The sequence below is a fragment of the Diadema antillarum genome, unplaced genomic scaffold (genome assembly GCF_040938485.1).
Source record: "Diadema antillarum isolate AM-2024a unplaced genomic scaffold, OU_Dant_1.0 seq00001213_RagTag, whole genome shotgun sequence".
Taxonomy (NCBI): Eukaryota; Metazoa; Echinodermata; class Echinoidea; order Diadematoida; family Diadematidae; genus Diadema; species Diadema antillarum.
In genome coordinates, this window is record NW_027272005.1 from 34171 (window position 1) to 59857 (window position 25687).

General features: G+C 37.2%; 1 protein-coding gene across 1 annotated transcript in view; it reads right to left on the reverse strand.

Annotated features, from left to right (window-relative positions):
- LOC139744813 (poly [ADP-ribose] polymerase 2-like) overlaps positions 1–25687 on the reverse strand; it is a 77708-nt gene that overhangs the window by 21014 nt on the left and 31007 nt on the right. Inside the window, exons 3-11 of the mRNA XM_071655228.1 lie at positions 25296–25502; positions 21764–21964; positions 14390–14514; positions 13824–13920; positions 13016–13188; positions 9466–9540; positions 6098–6321; positions 4736–4934; positions 645–769 (exon numbers count right to left, since the gene is read on the reverse strand). Coding sequence (XP_071511329.1) covers positions 645–769; positions 4736–4934; positions 6098–6321; positions 9466–9540; positions 13016–13188; positions 13824–13920; positions 14390–14514; positions 21764–21964; positions 25296–25502 — 1426 coding nt within the window. The remainder of the gene's footprint in view (positions 1–644; positions 770–4735; positions 4935–6097; positions 6322–9465; positions 9541–13015; positions 13189–13823; positions 13921–14389; positions 14515–21763; positions 21965–25295; positions 25503–25687) is intronic.

Sequence of the window (25687 nt, forward strand, 5' to 3'; positions counted from 1 at the left end):
TTAAACGAACAACGTTCATACTGCAACTCAGCCTGAAGAAGCACATGGTGGACTTTATGTCGGAATACTGCAGTATTGGATATGCAAGAACACAGCAACATAGACAGAAAAATCTGTCTGTCCAGAGAAGTTTTGTAACATTTTAAAACTTTTATGGTTCTCCTCCTTCCATGAAGCCAGCATGGTCTCTGTGGAATACATCCCTGACGATAAACACAGAATGACTTTTCGGTCAAACAGCGACAGTGATTTGAGAACCTGCTTATGATTACCATTGTGTCAGATTCAGTACAGGGTATTACTAAAGGAAGAATGGACTATTTACAAGTGATATTAATGAATAAAAAACAGCAACAAATGATCAATGCTACTGATAGTCAAGTTTTGCTGGTCTTTTCAAGCTACAGGGTGTAGACATTCGTGCAGCGTCCCCTACAATTATCGTGTAAGCTGTCACGAAGATTTAACGATGGTACTGTATTTATGTATACTTTCAAAAGCATGTGGCCAGGTGTCATAAACTTGGTCTGAAAAGATGTGGGAGACTTTGAAGAAAAGTCATGAAACATCATGGCGAATGAATTTTGCAATGGCGACATATTGCAATGTCAAACAAGGTGTCAGTAGTTGTGTTTGATACTTACTTGTTTCCAACATCATTGAAGTTCTCGCTCTCTCCCTGCTTGTCAAGGTCAAATACCTCATCAACCGTCATGGTGTACTGATTGTGTGTCACAGCATGTGTATTCTGGACGTATATGTTGATCAGCTATTAAAAGGTGGAAAAGATGAAAATTTTCATGTTCAGTCTTGATAAAAACTACGAACACAACAAATGCATAAATCTGAATGATTTGAGTCATAGAGAGGTAAAGTGAGGAGTTAAGGGAAAATGTCATGCAGACCAGTACAAGTACTTATACAAAGAGGGTCAAGGAGGAAGAAGACATTAAACAGGGGGAGGCAGGCAGTACAGTGAAACCCCGTTATAACGAGGTCAGTGGGACCGGCCATATTACCTCGTTATAACCGGTACCTCGTTATAACCGTATGCATCAAAAACAAAGAAAAACATAAGCATGACATCATATACCCGTCAATCAAAATTAAGAACATCCTTTGCATTGTTATTACACAATTATGGATCGTTATTATTGAGACAATGAAGGGAAATGATTTGTGAATCGATACATGAAAAAGATGGAAAAACGTAGGGGTTGAAATGCGTTAATTCTTTATTTTTCTTCGAAAAATCTCTTCGCATAATAGTTGCATATTATGTTCTTGAGAAGTAGGCCTACTCGGCAGGATCATATTTGTGATTCTTTCTACACCTATCTCTTCCTCTTACATCGAACCATTCTGAAAGAATTTTTTTTTTCCCCGTTTGTGAAATACAGTGTAAAATGACAATGAACAAAATCCGATTGTATAGAATGCATTTGTTAAGTTTTTCTAAACACCAGTGCAAATAGAGTAACATACTTGTGTTGTTTATCGTAACTTATGAGGTTTGTTACTCTGTTGGTGCCCAGCGGGAATGCGATGATTTCATGAATCATTTCGGCTGTAATCCTATACAATGTATGATCATTGCGCCCGAAGGGATTTAAAAAAGCATTCTTTATTTTCTTTCGAAAATCTCTTCGTGTTTTGTACACCCATTCTTGAAAATATGCGACAGTGTTGAATTTGGATGGTTGTGATCCTTTTTACGCAAATCTGTACCTCATAGACCATTCTGAAAGAAAGAAAAATCTTCATTGTGAAATGCAGTGTTAAATGATAATGAACAAACCCAGATCTATTGAAACTGTTAAATAAAGAACACCAACTCAATTAAGTACATTAACATGCGCTATTCAACTAATTACACTACTGTCACCTGGCGGGATGGCGATGATTTCATAAATCATTTTGGCTTTAATCATACACACTCATATCTATATTAGCATTTGTTACATGATAAAGAACAATCCCAGATCTATTTAAACTGTTAACTGTGTTTGTTTCTTTTTCTAAACACCGACTCAATTAAGTAGATAAACATGCATTATTCAACTATTTTTACGCTACTGTCACCGGGCGGGATCGCTATGATTTCATTAATTATTTTGGCTTTAATCATACACTCATAGTTACTAGCCAGCAAAACAACTGGAAGTCAGAACTAAAAATGCAAAGGATATAATGATGAGCTGCACACACATTCCAATATTATTGTCCATTTTGGCCACGAGTGTCGCTACATGAAAAGTTTTTGAATGCGTTATATTTTTTTTTCTCTCGTTGCGGTGTGGTCTGACCTAATATCACGCACGCGTATCTCGCGAAAAAGAAAAACGAATGATTTTATTTAATATCTTAGGAGGAACATCGGAAGGTATTTCTGTGTCTTATCGCGTGGTTTAAAAGAAAACATGAACTCTGCTAAACGGGAAAGAGACATGGATAGCGTGAATTCAGTTTTCAATGTTCTGTTTGTCACGTGTTTGAAAGTGGTAAGTCAAGAAATGGAACCTCGCGAAAAAGAAAATGGAATGATTATGATTATGTTATGTAGCTTAGAAGGAACATGGAAGGAACTGTACTCGGATATTCGTCACTGATAATGGGCGGTAAAGAAGGATTATGGCGGGACTGAAACATATTTGTTTCTGAGTCTTCCCGCTTGAGATAGTACATGCAGAGATCGAGATGGGACGGGCACTTGTGCAGTCTGTTACTGTGTTCAACACAGACTATGTAAAACGGGGATGCTAGCGTGAATTCATTTTTAGATGTTTCGTTCGTCGCGTGTTTGAAAGCGCCAGGTCACGAAATGGAACCTCGTTGTATCCGATCAAATTGCTTATGTTTTTCTTTATCATGATGCACCGAAAATGTCCTCGTTATATAACCAGAATCTCGTTACAACCAAACTCGTTATAACCGATTTGTTCTGCCATAGGTTTACACGCAAAGGAAAATGGGACCGACGCGATCACCTCGTTATAAGCGGTTCCTCAATATGACCGAACTCGTTATAACGGGGCTTCACTGTATTAGTTGGATTAGAGTTGATGATAGTGTTTGCAAAGAAAAGAATTTGAACAGACACTACTACAGTTCGACCTCGATTATCCGGCCATGTCGGGACTGGCGATCATCCGGATAAGCGAATTGGCCGGATATGGGAGACACAACGTTAATGTATATACAGTGTAGCTGCCGTCCAAGCTGCCGTCACAGTGCACTGGCAGCTAGGCAGGTAGCGTACCCCACTACGGTGGTGTAATCTATGCTAGCCTGCGCAAAATTGTAGTCCCGATAGATCATGACTGCTTACTTTTACGATGATAATGTGGTGTGAATTTATGTTAGTTCTGTCGGGAATATTGTAGGTAAACTAAATCGTGTGAGTTTTGTAGAAATTTTAATTGAGTTTAAAGTCACTGTTTTTCTCAATTTTTGGATGAAAAAAAAAAGTCCTTCACTGCATGAACGCGTCCGGATAATAGAGATTTTCGGATAAAAGGAGGCCGGATAATCGAGGTCGAACTGTAGTTCTATTAAGTGTTGAAAGGTGCAGTACAGTACTAAAGTTTGCATCCCTACACAATACAAGAAAAAGGCTACAATAATCATACAGTGATATTTCATGATGATGGTACCTGGAAAATTTATGAAAATGGCGATGACAAGTGTGATTTCGATTTCAATAAATATCGAGAAATGTCACTTCGGTGATTGGTATGCCTCTGCTATTTTGCATTATTCTCCCAATAGGTCTACAGAACATCTTGGCAATGTGAGACAATGGCGTCATACGATTGGCAAATAATCACTATTGGTACACATCAATTTTCATGACTATACTTTGAGTCATTTTCAAAATATAAACAAAACAGGGAAATTCCAGGATTTTTTCTTGACCATTGACCCAACGGCGTAAATCTTTCTGTACATAACTATTGTCCAGTATACACAAGTTTGACTAAGTGTGTACATTATTTGTCATTTCTTAGGTACATCTTTATATGGAGAAAACAGTGTAATTTCACCATTAAATGCCAGCATATTTTTCACATTTTAATCTACCTAACCTTTCACCTTTGACCTTCAACCTCATGACCTAAAAAATCTCCCAAGAGAATCATTGTCAAGTAGTATGCTGTACATGTATATGTATTGAGTTTCATGGAGATACCTAAGAGCAATTTCTGAAATAAGGAAAAAAAAAGTGAAATCTGATCATTTTCACTTTACCTTTGACCAAATGGCCTAAACTTGTGTGGAAAATCTTTACCTGGTGATACATACACTAAGTTTCATGAAAATACCTTCAGACATTGTAGAGATATGAGGTTAAATGGTGAAATTTTAGTATTTGACCTTGACCTTGAGCACGTGAGCCCAAAAGTTGATAAGGCACAGCTTTGTTGACTCATAAATACATAATATTATGCCAAGTTTCATTTGGATACCTCAAACGGTGCCTAAGCTATGCTGTCCACAAAATCAATGACTGACAGACAGACAACCCGAAAACAGAATACCTCTGGCGACACTCTGTGGCGAAGGCATAGAAACAAGTATTGCTGATGACAATGATAAGACAGTGAAGATGATGACACAAGTATCATCATGTTTGACAGCTAAATTTCTTAACTTTCATAGTTCCATTATTTAAAGGTATGAACTTCCAGGTTTCAGATTCAACACAGACTGGTAAAGCAGGACTATGAAGTGTTACCTCAAAAGTCTCGCTTGACTTGTCAAGTGGCTCCATCTTGCATTTGAGAGCATGGTACTGTTGGTCAATGGGATGTTCATCAGATGTCTTGTCCGTCTCCAGCACCTTGAGGGCTATCTGGATGTCACCAAGAGCTTCAAGAAGCATCAACTTGGCCTTGAACTCCTGTTTTGTGCGGATCACAGGTGGCCGTTGCATACTGGAAGAATCCAAGGGAACATATTTGTATCAATGCAATTTTTTTCTGCTTGTCTTTAAGTAAAATCTAAATGTGATATTGTACAGAGTAGATGCATGTATGTCTACTACAATTCATTGAATACTCTGCATACTCTTCAAAATGAATAGCCGGGGGAGGGGGGGGGGGGGGGGGGGCCATGTTTGAAAAAAAAATTTGGGTCTGGTTGCAGAGATATTGCATATATTCATGACAAGCCTCACAAAAGTATGGTGGTTCCAATGATATTTGTGTGTAGGACGGGAGAAGAAATGGTAAAAGAATGTTTGTTTTTTCCCCTTCAGATAACATCCCTTTTGGCTATTACAAACTTATCTAGAAAACAAAAATGAAATTCAGAATTGAGAAAAATTGACATATTTTCATGATTAATCATGATTACAAATACTAAACTTTAATAATATTGACTAAGCTTTCTTTTAGGTAATATAACACGCTACAAACACACCAAATTCGACTAAATTTTTCCATAAATGGAGAGGGGGCTGGAAAAAGAGAATTTCTTGGGCAAAGATTAATATCTGCATAATCAATTATAAGAATTAAGAACAACAATGATGATGACAATGATAATGATGATGATAATAATAATAATAATAATAATAATAATAATAATAATAATACAGTGTTTATGTAGTGTATATAGTGCATATCACTACCATAGTGTCTCTATGCTCTTTAAAGGAGAGGATTGAAAATGGAAAAAAGGGAATAGATATCATATACATGTACGTGATTATGCATTTTTGTAAAATATACCACTGAGATGGCAAGTTTGGTTATAATTACAATTGGTTGACAAATAGCCAAGATGGGGGGGGGGGGGGGGGGGCAATTCCTCTCTCCCCCAGCTGTGCAGTTTCAAAATAGCCAGGGCTCTATAAGATTATGAGTGTGGAAGAATGTGTGTCAAGAGTAGGATCTCAAGTGGGACTTATTAGATAAAGTGACCACTGCATTTATTTGTATTTACAATTCCACAACATGCAAAGCTGCCTGCAATGTAACTAAGATGCAACATCACAGATTACTGAAGTACTCAACAGGCAAATTCCTTGAATTTGAAGTTTATTCTCATGAGACATCTGGTGAATTCTCATGTTTGATGCAAAACTGACCCTTACCCAAAGTTGTGTGGAATTCTGGTGTAGAACTCATCGCAGGCTTGGATGAGGCGGTCTCCAATGATATTACCCTCAATGCACTTCTCGATCTTCTTGAGGGCAAGGTAACCAGCTTTGATCTGATCTACTGTCAGCTTGCCAAGCGGAGCCTTCTGTGTATCATATTTCATCTCGATCACCATTTCCTCCATGGCTTTGACATTGCAAATCATGCTGACCAGTGCCTGTGAGATCATGCATAACCACATAACAGTGTACTTGCACAAAGAACTATAACGTTATTTCCTCCTGTTAGCATAGAGAAAAACATTTGACTGCAATAACACTCTTCAATTCTATAGCCTATATGTGACCCTGCATCACTAAATCAACAAAAAGTTACCGGACACAGATTTTCTGCTTAAGAGCAGATTCTGAAAGAGCAGATTTTAAGCTTTAAAATGATGTATAACTCAATTCAAATAGACTCTCCTAACTTATCTGAATATTTGAAAGAAATCATACACTCTTGAAAAGCATGTACTGAGAAAAAAAGGCTTTGTTTATTTGTTTTATTTTCCATCTAAAAAGATGGCTGGATAGTCCATAGTCAGCTGTAATAGCTGGTCTTCCATGGAGTCCAGTTGGATGTAAGGCAGCACCACTTCACTGGGTTAAACACCCTGAAGTATAGGTTTATTCAAAAGCTTAATCTGACTGAGCTGTGCTCTGTGCAAGTGAACGGGACCAAAAACAGGATGTCAAACGTCAAAGCAGCAACAACTAGAACTATCACTCAATGTGATTAATACCCCCACCTAACACTGAGGGAGTTAGCTCAACCAGCAATAACTTTGTATGCTTTTTATTGAAAAAAAAAAAGAAACCATGGCAATGTATTGTTCAACATTGAACAAATGTCCATTTTGCTTACTGATAGTCACATGTGCCATACTCAAGTCAAGTGCTCAAAACCTGATGGAGTAAGATAAGTAAATTGGCAATTTCTATGATTTTCATAAAAAAATGTTGTTACCATGGCAACACAATGTTTGACATAACAAAAAATGAAGTTTGCACAACTACATATCACAGCTGTCACATGTGCCAAATTTCAAATCAAATGCTCAAAAGCCGAGGGTGTTAGCTGAATTCATATCATTGCATAAGTTTCATTCAAAATATGCAGTGACCATGGCAACACATTTTCTAACAACGGCAAAAGATAAATTTTGCACATCTAGGTTATACCGTGATCACATGTGCCAAATTTGAAGCCAAATGCTCAAAAACTGAAAGAGTTAGCTGAACCACAACTTTCATATGATTTTAATTCAAAATCTACTGTTACCATGGCAACACATTGTTCAACAATGACGAAAGATGAAGTTTGCACATCTTCGTGCTATAACAGTCACATGTGCCAAATTTCAAGCTAAGTGCTCAAAGACTGACAGAGTTAACTGAATCCATAGTATCTTTTGTATGATTTTCATTCAAAATATACTGTTACCATGGCAACACATTGTTCAACAATGACGAAAGATGAAGTATGCATATCTTCGTGCTGTAACAGTCACAAAGGGGTTTTTGATAAATGAAAATGGGACTGTAAGACACACCTAATCACACTTATTCTACAAAAAAGTGATCTAGAAAAACTGCTAGAAACACAATTTCCTGTTCATTTTATGATCCCAAACTTTAGAATGATGTAGAAGAATTGCTCTTTCAGAAAATGTGAAAAACTTGATTGACTAGGTTGACCCGTTTTACCCATTTTAAGTCCTTACACAAAATCAGTGCATGCAACTTTTTTGTTGGTTTGTGATACATGGTCACATATCAAGAATTTGCTTTTCCTGAGAGGGTTGATTGCAACCATACAGATAAAGACATTACCTCAACAATCTTTTCTTTCCTATCCTCTCCCCAACTCTTAATCCTGCCTTAAATGTTTGTATTACCAAGTTTTTGGCTTTCCAATTGTGTGCTGTCATTTTTTTCCCCCCAGCATTAAATGATATCTAGATTGAGCTGATATTACAAGCTATAATACCAACTTCTTAATCAATGCACACATTTTGAAGCATTTGACACCAGAAGCATTTAGTAGATGCACAGAGCTCTCACCACTTCTTGCTAAATTTTGCATTTCACCTTATGCTCTTGTGAACGTTAGTAAAAAGTACACACAAGTTGAATTTTGTTGCCTTCTTTGCATATGCAGATGTTCACATGTTAGTGTCATTCATCATGGGTAACACAATGCTGCACACTGGCACTGGTCCGACGTTTTCTGACCAGTAAAAAATACTGTCAGACCAGTAACTTTTTCAGGAATGGACCAGTAAAAAAATGGAAAAACTGGGTACCTTCCGGTCCATCATACAGATCGGATCAGTAGAAAAAATGGGTTAGTTGTGCAGCCCTGGGTAACATATCCATTTATGTCAAGGAAAAAACAAAAAAAGACAATAACCATCCAGGATACTTGTTTAGATGTCATGAATTCCCTCTACACATTTCATTGGAGTCCAAAGATGGAGTCCAAAGTCTTATTGTGGAAATAGGACCAATATAATAATAATACGACCAATATAATGATAACTACTAGCTATGATTCCAAACAATGATTATTGCTAAACTCTGTGTACATGGCACACTCGTTTATAAGGCACACCCCGACTTTAGGACTTGTCAAAAAAAAAAAAAAAACCCAACAACAACAACAAATAGTGATGACGATTTGCTGGTGTCAAAGACAACTTTTCTGAGCAGACTTCCTTCTTTCGATTTCCCTCTCCCTGGCCGCGATCCCATGAATGATTGGGGGGGGGGGGGGGGGGAACACTGCAACAAACAACCAACCACTTGCTGGCAGCCAGGTGTCTCTTGCGAGTTAAAGCAAAATGTTCAAAATGAATAATATGAAAAACAACAATAGCAGATATATGACAAATGATTCTTTTATCGAATGCAAAATCGCTTTCACTGTAACCAAGCCAAAACACAGTGCATGCATTTCTCACATCAGCATCATGCACAACTGGTATGTATGGATTATCATTGTGGCAGACTGACTGATCAATTATGGCACATGGGAAGGGAAACTGGAATACATTTTACAAATGATGTTTATGAACCCACAGAAAATCAACTCACATGTGCATATAGCCCCAGTTTGACGTTATAAAATTGGGTGTACATTTGCATGTATGGCAGAGCTTTTGCTGCGTTTTTGTTGTATACTGTCCTTGTATATATTAAGGTGTATCTCCAACTTTTCATATTTCCCAACGTAAAAAATAAAAGTACGCCATAAACACAGAGTTTTTACGGTACAAGCAGGAAAAAAAAACAAACAAACAAACAAACCCAAAACCAACCTGGATCTTGGCATCAAGCTTGGAATCCACTTTTGATTTCTCCTGATTTTCTTTGATGTCATCTCCATTCTCCTTCTGTGACCAGAAAATACAGAATGAAGTCAGCACACTGTGCAAAGAATTGAAAGATTGTTAAAACGAGAACTTACCAGTTTTAAGTTTTATTTCATGAGGGAATTGGAGAAAGAATTCACAGCTTGAGAGCCCATTAAACATGTGCCCAGTCATACTTCATATCGCTATAGGATATGATTTCAAGTTTCTTTTTTTCCAACTCAAATATAATCAACAGCAAATACGAACAATGTGAATATACAGTTGTAAGGAAAGAAATATCACCTGAAGTAACTATGAAGCAGGGTATATTGTACTTTTGATGAGAATTAAAGAAGTGAAACAGATGAGTGTTACATTGCTTTTGGGATGAGAGATGAGGGGACCCACCCAAACGTGAAGCCTGTAGATAGGTGGTCCCACCACTTATAATACACATACAAAAAAAAAATGAAATGTGTGGTCATCAATGCAGTACATATTGTGTTCAACTCACTGATGGAGCCAACCTATGAAAATAAGACAAAAAATTATACAATACATACATATCACTTAATCATTTGACTAAATCCAACATATATTCCTTGGTACGTCATACTATTTAGGGGGTTGATAAACTGAATGAAGTGTCTAAATCCAGCAAAGATGAGACTATCACACAGTATAAAATAAGACAGGTACATGAACTTAGACACACCCACATTTGTACGAGTGTCAAACACACAAACAAAATAATACAAAGAAGATTGGAAATAAAATGAACTTGAAGATTGGAAAACCATATTGGAAAAAAAAAAAAAAAATTGTTTTTCTTTCACAAATGAGGCTGTCCTACTGAAAATGATTTTGTTTTCCCTAAAAGTTTGGAGATCAAAAGAAGATAACAGAAAGATTAAATGAGAACTAACAAATTTAACATGCTCAAAATTCGATCTTTATTTTTAAGAGTAAGATGAGGAGGAGAGACAACGCAGTACTGCGTATGAGAATATGCGAGATCCTGCCCATGCACAGTCTGATCTGTTTGATTACATGACCCAGGTTAACCTCAATTGATGATATTGTTCTTTTCATGTTGTCAATCTGAATTTGATGCAGTGATTGGATTCTTTGTGCAGAAATGAGTGCTGTCGCAGTCCCTGTATGTCGCTCGGAACTGAAAACAGATCAGTTTCGAAGCTCTCACACAGGTCACATGGAATACACGCAAGTAGCAAGTAAGTAGCACGCGTCCAGCAGGTAAGACGCAAGTGTGAAACTTGCCAACATCCTTGTCCGCCCACAGAAAATTATCCTGCGTGCTGGAAAATCTCTACTTGTAAAAGCCCGTGTAGCTTGTCCGGAAAGGTGTGACAGGGCCTTTTAGCTGCTGGAGGTTCAGTGCCTTGGCTGGAGAAAGTTTGCGCAAATGACCCAATATGATTTTGACATTCCAGATAGATCAGTAGCCAGGGGCTGGAGGGCGTAGATTAAAAACACCTCACATAAATCTGGATACCACTGGATGTGATCCTAAGTTGTCATTGCTACCTTCCAAAACAATGAATGAACTAAGAGCACTTCCTGCTGTATGTAGACTATTACCTGGTGTAAATGGCTTTATCTTCGTAGTACATCATGCCTAAAAATGCTCACACAGTCTGAACAGTCAGTAGGATGTAAAGAACTGAGATGATTCTGCTCACAAAAATTTGTCTGCTCCTTGATATTTATGCATTGTACTGTGACTTAGTTGAATTTCTCCAGGATGCTGCTATATTTATAGTTTCGCTTGGGAGAGATTGCAGCATAAAAGAGGGAGATGATTCGATGTGGTTCTCCCGACACCAGTTAAGTGAGAAGTTTCTTATGGTCTTTGATTAGCATTTCATGATCATTCACTTGTATTGTCTTGCAAATGCCATATAAATAAATGAATATACAAGTGAACAATTATGATGTTGATGATAATAATAATAATAACAACAACAACATCATCAACAATAACAACAACAACAAAGAAGGTTCCTCTAACAGCTTACTTTTCAAAGAGCAAGCCATGCCCGAGTTGGCCAGTTTGGTACAAATAGTAGTCCCACTGCTTGGTCTGTATGACCTTTTGCAAGCAACGTGGAACAAGACAGAATGGAGGTGTAGCATTGTAGAAGTTCAGTGACCTCCAGCATATTGTAACTGCATCTAACATCCAGATCCAGCTTCCTACGAGACATAGCTCTATACTTGTTTGTTCAATATGGATGCAAAAACATTGCTGTATGGGTTTCCAAATCTATGTATAATGCTCTGGAATTTGTCTTTACTATCCATTCTGTCTTGACAGAGAACACACAAGACATTTTTGATAAATGTCTCGTGTGTCTTGTGTAGCCTACCCTTTTACCATGGTAATGGCAACACCATTTTCTTGTTTGAAACCTTTTACAGGTTGTCACAGGTTGTTTGAGAAGAGAAAAACATGCCTGTGGTGCTGGCCCCCTCAACAGACTTTAATAGCCATATTATGTGGGATGCTTATACTTGTGTCGCCCATGACACACTGTATGATTGTGGGATGAATGAAATGGCACTGTCCATCAAGCAACCAGTGGGGAAAATGGTAAAAACCACTGAAGTTCTCTGGAGAACCAAAAGGAAAAAAAATAGCTCTAACTCAGCAGTAATCCCAAAGGTGATGAAAAAAAAGTACTATGATGCAAAAGAAAAGATGAATTTGACGGATACTAAAACTACTTGAATAGAGGGAACTTATTTCCTCTCCAAATGTGTGAAGAAGAGATATGACTATAGAATCATGAAATGAAATATGTTAGTTTCTGGCTCCTTTTCCCCCACCATTTTCTAGTGTAAACTTTTTTCTTCCCAAACTTCTTCAAAAAAATTTCCTTCACTCATTTTGCATATATGTTTGTCAATTATGGGCATTTGCGTCTCTGAAATACGCCTTTTCAGCTAACGTGCTACAGTGTATTCAAGTATTTGAGAATGTTAACACTGTATCCTCTTTTTCTTCATTGCCAGCAGGCCAATAAGCCCAAACACCCTATAACACCATGACTGAAATGATTGAGACCTAGGCTTAATAGAGAGACAGAGGAGATGTAAAATGATGAAAAAAGAGAAGCTTTCATAAAGGAATACAAATATTGTAAAAGTAAAAATTTTCAGAGTGTTGAAATTTTCGCGCATTTCGCGCATAGAAAAACTAGCACGAAAATAAAAACCTGTGAATATTTTTGCTTGCCGTATGTTACAGTAGTTGACATCTTAATTCTGCAAAATCAAAAAACACACAAAACTCTTCTTACCCGGCTGAGCGCGAAAAATTAGTCACCCAAAATATCCACTTTTACAGTACATTTAAATAAATATAGCTCATTACAGAACTTATCCTACTTAATGTAAGGATTACAACTAACAACAAAAACAAGAAAAATACTGAAAACTTTCTGAAAGGCATTTCGAAAGTATTATTTAAAGATAAACCTTAATTTCTCACCTTGGTAGTGTAGTCCATCTTGAGGAGATCATACTTTCCAGCTACCTTGACAAAGTTGTCCCTTGCTGACCATTCATTCCTTGTCTTGTCCCAAAACTTCTGCTCAAATGTGCTCAGTGCCTTCTCCAAGTCAGTGCCACAGTTAATAAGATTGTTTTGCCCCTTGTGACCCACTGTTCACATGCAGAACGCATTTAAAAAAAGATGTGATGATTATGTGCTGAAATCCTCCAAACTGGAGAACTTGTTTCATTCTCATGAGAGTAAATTTCTGTTAACTCACATAATTTTCATTAAAAAAAAAAAAAACCCAAAAAACCTTATCCTCCTTCTGTTTACATTTAAATGTGTGTATTCAATTGTTGTTTAGACATTTTCTTCCTGTATGTCGCCACTAACTAACCATAAATGATTTCCACTTATTCAACCAATTCAACTTATCCATAATATTCATCCATAGGAATGCATGAGGAAAATCAGACTTTTTCAAGCTTCTAGTTCTGCTTTCAGTTCATGAGAGAGCTTGACTCACACAGAGTTTATTATAGGTGCAAAATACATTAAACACAGTTGCATGACTCTTTCCCTCCCCTCCCCCCCCCCAAAAAAAAAAGAAAAGAAAAGAAAAGAAAATTGGTTACACCAGCATTCATTTGGAATACATGATTCAAAACACAAATGAAGACATTACACATTCTGATAACGTAAATCCTTTGGGGTTTTTTTTTTTCAAATTGCATTTAGTCAAATCACCCTCAGCCTAGTTTCTTTATGTTTTACATGTCCCAACTCCATCGTAACATCTTACCTCTCCCCCATCTGAACCAGACATGGTACCATTTTCTGGCATTTTCTTCCAGCAACTGGATCACATAGTACTTATTATTGTTGTTCTTGAGATTGGTCTAATAGGGGGAAATAGATATGGAATAATGTTAGAATATAACTTACAATGAACCTCTGCATAAACCTAGATTCTTGACTAATCTGTCATACAAATATTACCAGTCATGACAATGAAATTGCACTGATGGACAGTCACTATTTTCACATTTCTACAGATTCTGCTGTCAACATTTGAATCATATTTGAATCACATCAGCTTAAAATATCAGGGGCAGTCTTGCTTGTTTTTAAAGGGGAATTCCTTATTACAGTTAAATGTTAGTCTGATAAGAAAGAGTAAATTCACAATGTCAGTACTTCCTCAACAATGATCTGATTCTAATCAAGTTTCCCCTGTTGTGCTTATATTTTTTTTTTCTCTCTTTCTTCTAAAATTAATGGAATTCCCCTTTAATATATGTGGACCTCCATTCAGATTATAACTTCCTAAATATGTTCAGTCTGTCCAGTATTACAGAAGTTTCATACCTGATTGAGCATAGCATCAAATGCAGCACCTGCTCCATCCATATACACCTGAGCTTTGCTTGTCATCATCTCACATTCTGGATCTATTGGTGGCCTGTTCCCAGAGATCCTCACAGTTTTTACCCCTGCATGCAGTTCAGCCAGTGAATGCAAAGAGTGTCACAACATTTTGGGTTCCATTTGCAAGATTATCAAATATATCACATGGAAAGAGAATAATCTCAAACAATGAGAAATATCAGGCTTTTTAGATTTATAGCTACAGTCAACATGTCCTACATCAACCTCTCACAAATACAGGTTTTCCCACTTAATTTCAATGTTTTGTCATTCAATTTCATTTTAGAAGCATACGTTAATGCATCAAAATATTGTCATTCATATAATACGTTTGTGGTTCAAATTAACTAATGCTGCAACTGATTTTGCATCTGCACATTCTAATTCATTGAATATGCATGCAGTTTTTGGGCAATTGTTATTCAATTTTGACTCACCCTGTCGTTAGCTCATTCCGAATATTCAAATTTGTATAAAGCCAAACAAGCTCACACTCAAATTAAGTCCGCAAAGGTGTCCTTGAAAAAGTACATTACTTGTGGTGTATTTCATATTTATTGAATGTAAAGAACATCTATATATGTGGAATACACATGATGATAAAGATGAATAGATAAAATGAAGACCACGAAAACAGTGTGATGATCATAATGAAAATAAATACGTTAATTTTTTTTTTTTTTACACAATGTCGTGACCCTGATAAAAATTGGGCCTAAAGATGTATATTCAAGATCAATAAAAACAATATGATGATCACATAAAGAAGGATTTACAATGTATATTGAAGCTTACACACACTGTTGGGCAAAAGAAAGATGTTCAGATTTTTTTTAAAAATCTGATGATCATGATTATGAAATCAAACCGTATGAGGGCATTTACCCCCGAGGATCCCCCCCCTTTCCTGGCTAAATACTGGTTAGTAATAAGATTAGAGTAAAGATTAGGATTAGGGTTAGGTTTAGATTTAAGGTTAGAGTTTGGGTTAGGGTTAGGATTAGGTTCAGGTTTACGATTAGGGTTAGGGTAAGGGGAAGAGTCTTGGATAATTGCCCAGGGGGTACAGTAATTGCCTTAAACCAAAAATCAAATATGAAAAATAACACTCATATTCAATGATAAATGGACAAAATCACACTTGTTTCTATGAATGTTTATGTACAACAGTGCTCACCGCTTAACCCTATTAAGCCCAAGCTATTTTGACCCCTCGCAGGCCCAAGGGGGGGCACATTGTGCCCCCCAACTTTTTTATTATTTTATGTATCATCGTCATATTTGGCACGTGGGTAGAGTAACTCATACTCTACATGACCGTACATTTGAATTTTCACAAGGTCACCCATGGAGGGCGCTATTGACCAAAATATAAAGAAATACATAGGAAATATGCTAAAAACATGATTTTTCTGTATAATTTCTTTATACCCATTATATATATGTCTTATTATGGACCAATCGTTTTCATATTTGCCTCAAATGATAAGCAAGTGGAATTTTATTATTTGTTATGGTTGAAATTTCTCAAGGTCACTACATGGGGGCGCTATTCATATCAACATAGTGATACATTATGAGACCAGAGATGAAAATTTTGAGATTGCAAATTGATATGATAAACTAATGATATTAGAGGCATAACTTGGGTGAAGGAATCAAAACAACTCAAAATATAAGGGCAATCTTTTGAAAATATTATTGTTTTCAATTATCTCTATTATATCTATTGTTTTATGCCTTTGTCACATAAAAACAAAGGAAATAATAAGAAAAACTTTCCAGGACCATAATTACTTCAAATTTTGCTCCTTCAACAAATTTCAGCCAGAAATACCCATTTCATACACTGTAATGCTGTTAAATGAAATGGGAACAGAGAAAAGATGCAAAATCTGACTGACATGGTTGTCAGTTTATGGTTGCCATGGCAACTAGCAACATCAAATATAGCTAAATTATCTATCAAAATGTTCGCAATAAGATTTTAGGGAAAGTCACCAAATTTGGTTGAAATCGGATTAAGGGCGAAGGAGTGGCAAACGAAAATCTGGTATGCCCCCCTTGGGCTTTATAGGGTTAATGGGGAGGGGTCGGGAGACAAGTTTTTCTCCTGTTTAAGCGGTGATTCCGCCTAATTGGCTGGTATTGGCCCGTGCAAACCACATGACATGAAGCCCAGTAAGCCTATGTGGGCTACAGTTCTCAAATCCATGGATAACCACAGCAACAAGTGCACATGTGCACACATGCACACAAAATGGTGATAAAAAAGACACAACATTCTCATAATTGTGCAAATTCACTATCAGAATAAACCTTCATTCATCTGATCCACAAAATATCCCTTTCTAGAGTTCACAGTTTACAGTGTACATATATCAAGTCATGTTGCCTTATGACTCCATCTATGGAGAGAAAGGGGCAGCAACATGCACATTACATGATGACACTACAACTGTAACTACGCGTATGCGATGAACACGCTTTTCATATCGTCGGCTTCCCGCAAGAAGGGACTTGGGGCAATTTTTTTCGATTTTGAACATTTCAAATATTGAAAGAGTACATCGTAAGTGAAACTCAAAATATCAGCAAATGAAAAAGGGCATATTAAGAGCTTAAGCACAATTAAGTTCCTGCAATAAGATCGCTACACACTAACTAGCTTTCTTGTGGTCTTTGCTCTGTTTGGACTTTGCCCGGAAGAAGGTCACAAAGCTCAGAGACACTTACGGCTGCGATAAACAAAATGCAGACGAAAATTGACTTGTTGATTTGTCACAATAATTGATAGGTATTTTTTGAAAGTAAAGGGGCTAGTGTTTATTTGTTTATTTTAAAGATTTGTGGGCTTCTCGATCTGTATAAGAATAAACAGAAACTGAAAGTAAAGTGAAAATTTCGTCGTGCCAGTGTAAGTGTCTAATTGTACAGACCTGAACACTGAGTTTTGTGTTACCGGTACTAGTAATGGGTAATTCTCGTAGACTAGACTAGATCTAACTCTATTTGGGCTAACTACAATTTTTAATGTACAAAAGATGAGTGGTCAATCATTGTGATAGCTTAGTAAAGACTAGATGAATTGGGGCCTGGCTTAATTTATGATTGATTTTCATAGGACTAGGTATAAGAATATTTAGGAGGAATTTCACATCTACACTAGATCTAGACTCTACTCTAGAGTATCAAAGATCTAGGTCGAGAAAACTGTCTTCATTTCTGTTTTAGGCCATGCAGGTACACTCGGTGTAATAATATAGACCCTCCAGACCCTCCCTTAGTTGCCTAGTTCACGCTTTGAGTTCTTTATAGACTTCTACTAAAGTCTATGCTTGACGAATCAGAATTATCTCAATTATCTCAATCAATGAGGCCAGGGGGTTGGGAGATGAATATAATTTGGATTTCGGTGCAGGGAATGGCAGAGACCACGAGTGTGTACTACTAATAATAATCTAGACTGATATGATCTGTTTCCTATGTGTTCAGCAGTGTTAACATTAAAAAAAAGGATGTGCGAAAAAAAGCCCCCCCAAAAAATTGTAAAATTGTATTCATAAAAATCAAAGTGATTTTTAGATGTTGCAGTGACCTACCGATCTCTGCAGTCTTAAGCAAATTCGAAGGAACTGAAAAATGAAAGCTTCACCTGCACCAGAATCCAGATCATCTCAAGAGTCAATTGCTTGTTTCTAGGCAAAGCAATTACCAGTGTTTTTAGCACTATAAAATTGTAATTAAAATACAGCCTAAAGTATGAAACTAAAAAGACTAAGAAGTAACTTGCCGAATTCCTGGGCTGAATTATGGTCGAGAAGAAATCAAGGAATGTCACATGATACAAGATCGACCAATAACAATTTATCTTATACATTATTTACTAGTTTGCTTTATACAGAATGTTATGTCATATGACATTGAAGTTGAAGGTGCTTTAAATACAGAAACTCAAATGTTTATAGAAAGCTAAAGTCACTTTAGAATGTATTATACTCATATTCTTATTCATTTTCTTATTTCTATTTTTCATCAACAAGCTTCAGAATCTGGTCTCAGATGCCACAATGGACTCTGTAGCATGTGATCTACTCGTGCAATGGAAGAAAGACAAATCATTGAACTGGGTCAGTTCTGACGATGTTCAGAGATTAGGTAAAAAAAAAAAAAATCAAAATTCAAGAGAGGGGCTGGAGTTTAGGATGCTTGGTGCAAGGGATGCTTGGTTGAAAGGAGTGGTACGTGATGTGAAGCCAATTGCAAGCACATCACAAGATGACAGGAGGCTGGATGTTAATTCATCAGACAATAATGGCATAGACATTCCTTTGTCATCTGATGAAAGTGACATTGATGTACCTCTGTCATTACTTGGTGAGTTTTAAAATTGCTTTGTTTTGTTATGTAGATATTATTAAAAACAGTCCTTAGCCTCTTGTAATAATCTTCAATAGAAAACATGATACTTGATAGACATTAAAATTTGACTTGATTTGATCAAATGCATTATAATCTTGAATTGATGTATATAATTTCATTATTTTCGTCAATTCATTTTTTTTTCATATACATGATATTCATATATTGCTAATCCTTTAAATGGTTTTTAGTAATTTTTCCAGCTGTAGAAAATCTGAGATATGTGGTCCTATGCTATCAGTAGATCTCATATAGTGGAAAAATTAAGCCTTCAAAACAATTGCAGTTCAAAACGATTGAACAGCCCTGAAAAAAGTGCATAGGTTATGTAATAAGCCCACCTCGCCATGGTTAAGTCATTATTCATAGATATCTTCATAACAAAGGCATAGTTTTCAAAACTTTCGCATTCTTGGGGGATTATTCACCAATTGAATATAATTATACAGCTTAGATGTCACAGTTCTACAATTTTTTTAATCACTCCACTGCAACAAATGTTACCACAGATTAAAGGGACTGTACAGTACTGGTTGAGGTGGGGATTCATGTTTTGAACATTCCTAAGTGAGATAATAAGAAACCTCTTATGAAATATGAAAGAGCACGTTATTTTAAGAAGGATTCAACGTTTATTTGATGAAAATTGGTTTTCAAATGGCTGAGATATCCAAAAATGTGATAATAATAAAAGGCGACAGGCCACGCCTTTTATTAGGATCTCTTTGTTTCACCTTGTTTTTGGATATCTGGGCCATTTAAAAACAGTTTTTCATCAAATAAACTTCTGATACCCTCAGAATTGCATGCTCTTTGACATCTCATAGAGTGGTTTCTGAATATCTCGCAAAACGTTAAAAGCTAAATCCTCACCCCGACCAGAACTGTACACACCCTTTAAGATGCCTATTCTTTTATTTTATCACTTATAACATTCAGCAAATCCAGTCCATCAGAAACAACAGGTCCCCCTTTCTGAGCTCCAGCCGGCTTAGGTCCCACCTTCACATCATGAGCTCCAGCTGGCCAAGGTACCACTTTCTCATCATGAGGTCCCACCAGCCCAGGTACCACTTTCTCATCATGACTTTTTCGTCATGAGGTCCAGCCAGCCCAGGTACCACTTTCTCATCATGACTTTTTCGTCATGAGGTCCAGCCAGCCCAGGTACCACTTTCTCATCATGACTTTCTCATCATGAGGTCCAGCCAGCCCAGGTACCACTTTCTCATCATGACTTTCTCATCATGAGGTCCAGCCAGCCCAGGTACCACTTTCTCATCATGACTTTCTCGTCATGAGGTCCAGCCAGCCCAGGTACCACTTTCTCATCATGACTTTTTCGTCATGAGGTCCAGCCAGCCCAGGTACCACTTTCTCATCATGACTTTCTCATCATGAGGTCCAGCCAGCCCAGGTACCACTTTCTCATCATGAGGTCCAGCCAGCCCAGGTACCACTTTCTGATCATGACTTTCTCATCATGAGGTCCAGCCAGCCCAGGTATCACTTTCTCATGAGGTCCAGCCAGCCCAGGTACCACCTTCTCATCATGAGGTCCCACCAGCCCAGGTACCACTTTCTCATCATGAGCTCCAGCCAGCCCAGGTACCACTTTCTCATCATGAGCTCCAGAAAGAAGAAAGAAACCCAGCAAGGTGACAAAGCCTTGTCACCATGACTCCCTAGATCTGAAAGGACTCTCTTATGCCAGCTCCCAAGAAGGACACTTCTGGGCGTCCGACAAATTGGCTGTAGATCATACATCTTCGTTACTCGAAGACTTCCAGAACTATCCAAATCGGGGAGTTAAAGGTGGCAGGAAGCCGAAATGTGCAGGACGCTATTTTACACAAACTCTACACTGCCCCCCTCAGTGTCAGCCAAGCCAAGAAAACATATCTTGTGGACCTTTGCAAGCCCAATATCATACCTGCTGCTCATCATGAGTTCTACATGACACTCAAGGCAATCAACCCTCACGAGCATGTTTCAAATTCATCTAGCAGTGAGGAAGATGACATTCCAATTAAAAGACGGAATTTCTCTGAGTACTTGCTCAAAAAATGAGAGAGTAGTTTTATCCACAAGATTTTGCAATGGACCGACCGCCCGACCATCCGACCTCAGACTAGGCGCGGTCAGACTGACAAAAGTTCAAGAAGTTTTAAGATCGCGATCTTTAAGATCTAAAAGTTTTGCCAGTGTGACTGCTAACTTCCCACGAAACTTCCTGGGAAACATCTCACGAAACTTCCCACTCCAACTAGGGATATTTCTCCAACCCCTGCCAAACTTCTTGACCTATTGCCAGTGTGACTGCTGGAAACTGAAACTTCGTGATCTTTGTAACATGACCAGTCCATCACCTGTTTCTGGGCCGTGCCCAAAGAGATTCAGCCGTGCCTCAGAAGTGCATGGCTGGTGTGTTGTACATATGCTTATTGTTACATAACAACCACTAAGCATCAGACGACGCCCTCTTTTCTTCCTTGCATGCGCGCACTTATGACCCAAACTTCTTGATCTTTGGATCGAGAAGTTTGGCTGCCAGTGTGACCGCATGGAAGAATTTGCAATCTTAAACTAGTTGATCTTTTGCCAGTCTGACCGCGCCTACCGATTCCTATACAATCCTTATGCACTCTAGATGTGGGTGGGGGTATAATTAGATCGGAAGCCGTTACCTCCGATTTTGGTGAGGAAGCGCTTTCTGAAATGCTATGTTATTTCTTCATAATTACGTATATACAATTGTATAGTGGAAGACAAATGTTTTATACTAGAGGGTGAGAGTTTATCTTTCTAAAAATTGAAACAGTTTGATATTTCATTTGTACTTGCAATCCCTCTTTAAAAGTTGTAATATAAGTAGCAAAAAAGTGAGCATACCTTCATTCCACCGGCCCGACTTGGTTTTAGGTTTGGCTGTTGATGTGCTTGCTTGTGCCTCTTCCGCCTCCTTCTCCTCCTCCTCCAATTCTTCTTTTACTTCCTGTTTTGGTTTCATTCTATTTCTTGACTGTCGTGGCTCTGATTCTTCTTCTGATTTGGCCATCAAAATCTTCACAGCTGAATCAGACTCAGTGTACTCTGAGAGCAAAATCGAACAGGTAAGAAAATCAGTGTTCATATTCCATGGTGCATTTGTCATCTTTTTTGAGACAAAACATCATGGCTATTTCACATATATTCATGCTGTTCATGCTGTAAAGATTAAATGCCTTTATGCATTTTGAGGATTGTTTAAGCAACTGAGATTTTAGGCAAAGCTTCTGAGAGCTGATTCCATTTTTTTAACCTACTAAAGTACAGCATCTTCATAACTGTGAGATTAACATTTCATTATGCTGATATTGCATGCATGCAGTTAGTGCTTACAAATTAAAACCCATGAACTGTGCAACATAGCTGGGACATGGAAATATTTGACATGGTCCATTGCATGTACTTCCACAATCTCTTCAGAGCCTGTAAGTAGGCTTACAAAGAACAAATGAAGGGGATATCGTGGCATTTTGTAGTACAAATGTCCCACTTGGCAAACATGCTCCTTGGGGCAAATGTTTTTTTTTTCCATCCAAAGTATTTAATATACCATCGCTGGGGTGACAAGACCTTGTATCTGAAATATTGGTGAAAATGTCTTTTTGGAATTAATGGTCAGAAGTCATGTCCTGTACAAATCCTAGCTGTCTTACCTAAAAATGAGGTCACCATGGCATGTCAAAGGAATGTCTATCCCGAGAGATACAGTGCTTTGGCTGCCATGTTTTGTTTTTTTTGCTCTCCTGAATATTTGACATTTTGTAGATACGGGGTCTTGTCGACAATATATACTGTACGTATAATGACGAAATAAACTGGTAAATTATGCATTTTTGGCCAATAAAGAATGAGTTTATTCTACTCGAATTTTCAGCAGCCTCCGCCTTCTTCAGTATATGTTATCACATGAAAATTATTCATGACATATCACCAACATGTACATGTACTATTCACATGATAGTTTTGGCATATTGCCTTAGCACAGTGTCATTGGGTGCATAAACTCATGTACACACAAGTCCAATCCATAGGTGCTCTTAGATACTGAGGACATTCTTTCTTTCTTTATTTATTTAATAGACAACCTTTCCACCCCAAACTTCTCAGTTCTTTGTATGAATGCAGATCTACCCTTGCATCCACACTGTGCTGAACATGTTTCTTATCAGTTTAATGTAACAAGCCTCCAATTTGCAGGGTTGCCCGAGGAATATAAAAATCAGAATTTACACATTCCCTCGGGAATGACTGTTTGGTATTGACTGGGCACTCTATCATAACCTCAACTAAATGTCACTTGGAAGAAAGAAAATTCACTCTAAATTTGTTTCAATCTGCATTTTGTGTACTTATTAACATAATTTATGCAAAAAATGTCTCATTAATGTAAATACTACAATAAAAATTGAAAAACTGAAGAGTCTTGTTTGTTGCACGAATATTTGCTATTAAGTTCAAAGCGATTAATACATTTACTCATTTTTGCTCCTGATTTAGATGGACAGTGTACAATTGTATAAAATATGTAGATATACAAAAAAATGTTATTTGCATAGAGACACTTTGTCTCTCTAATCATTCTCTGTTGACCCAAGGGATATTCATCCCAGGTGAGAACTTTGTACTATAAAATGCAGTGCTTGAACTAAAAATGTCACTATGGCAACTGGTATGACTCCGCCATAATGTATGATTCTCCTATAGGTCTATAGTACGTCTTGACAATGTGTGATGACAGTTTCATCTAATTGGCAAAATATTAAAATGACATGTTATAATGTGTTGAGTGTTCACTTTCCTTGAACTAGGTTTAATCGGATAAATGGCTACATTTTCTGAGAGAATGTAATTGGGGATTTGAGGACTCTTACTTAACTTTTGACCCTTTTATCATTCTATGCATTGAGTAATTTTCATGGTATAGAGAAAAAGTGGAATTTCTGTATCAAATAGTAAATTGTTAGCATTTTGACCTGGCTTTTGACCCTATGACCTTAAAGGGATCGTACAGTTTTGGTTGAGACCTAATTTCAGGTTTCTAACATTTGTTGGTGAAATAAGGAGAAACCTCTTATGAAATATGACAGAGCTCGTAATTCTATGAGGAATTCAACGTTTATTTGATGAAAATTGGTTTTGAAATGGCTGAGATATTCAAAATAGAGCGATTCTAACAAAGTGTGGGACCCACACTTTATTACAATCGCTTTCTTTAACTTTGTTTTTGGATGTTTCAGTCATTCCAAACCCGATTTTCATCAAATAAATTTTGAATTCCTCTTAAAATGGTATGCTCTGTATTATAAGTGTTTTCTTGGTATCTCGCAAAAGGTAAAAGCCCAATTCTCATCTCCACCAATACTGTATCATCCCTTTAAAATTCCCAAGAGAATCACTGTCAGGCAGAATATTAGTTTCATGATGATGCCTTGAGCCACTTCCGAGATATGAAGGAAGAAGTGAAATTTAGCACTTTCACTTGACCTTTGACCTTTTTGGCTAAAAACTTCCTAGAGAATCTCTATTGGGTACGGTAATACATGTATACATCAAGTTTCAAGAAAAATCCTACAGGTATTGCATAACTATGATGGAAAAAGTGAAATTTAATGAGTTGAACTTGACCTTTGACCCCCTGATCTTTGACCTCATGACCCCCAAATTCCCTAGATAATCACTGCCAGTCAGTACATGCATATGTACTATGTTCCATGAAGATACCTTGAACCATATCTGAGATATGAAGAAAAAAGTGAAATTTTAAGTTTTTCATTTGACCTTTGACCTTTGAGAACTTTGACCTCATGACCCAAAACTCTCACTAGAGAATCTTTATTGGGTAATACATGTTTACACTTAGTTTCAAGAAAATACCTTCCAATGGACGGACGGACGGACGGAAGGACGGACAACCTAAAAACATAATGCCTCCGGCAACACTTCCTAGCGAAGGCATAAAAAGTAGAATTGTTTCCAAATACAAATTTTTACATACTATCATGCATAGTTATGCAAATTTCATGTTTACCTGGATAGACATAAAATCAAAATTTGTAAGATTTTTTTTTCAACATGATCCATATAACATTTCTACCAAATTAGACATTTCTATGGGATGCATATATATTTTTAGATATTTTAGACATATCATTTTATAATGAATACTATACTAGACTTATCTGCATCTATAGAAGAAGAGTGTCTCTTTAGATAAAAATTTGTCAATTGCCCCAAGAAACATCTGTGCCACGTGGGACATTTGTACTAAAAGAATGCAGCATTTACCCCTTCAGCAAGCCGAATGACTATGTATCTTGAGGCTGATAAAATAATACAGTAAAGAACCATTAGCATAACAGTAGGGCATCGCTCTCACCTGTTTTGTCTCGTCTTATCTGCCTGACCACTTGGGTATCATCATTACTCTGCTCCATCTTGTTTAGGTCCATAGTATAGTTGCGTCTGGCAATGTTGAGACTCACAGCATCATCATTATTCTGCCTCCCATTCTCCAGTGCTATGGCATGTTCTGGACAGTAAGCATTCCAATGCTTCTTTTCGTCCTGCCACTCCCACACAAAATCTGCATAGGCAAACAGTTACATTAATATTGTTGGAACCTATCACACATTACGACTCAGAAATTTTGTCTAAAACTAGAAGAACTAGGACAATTATAAGTGAAAACAAATGGTCAAACACGGCAAAAGTCAAGTGATGTCTTGCCTGTGTATTGCAATTTGTGATTATAGTATTTTTCAATGTAAG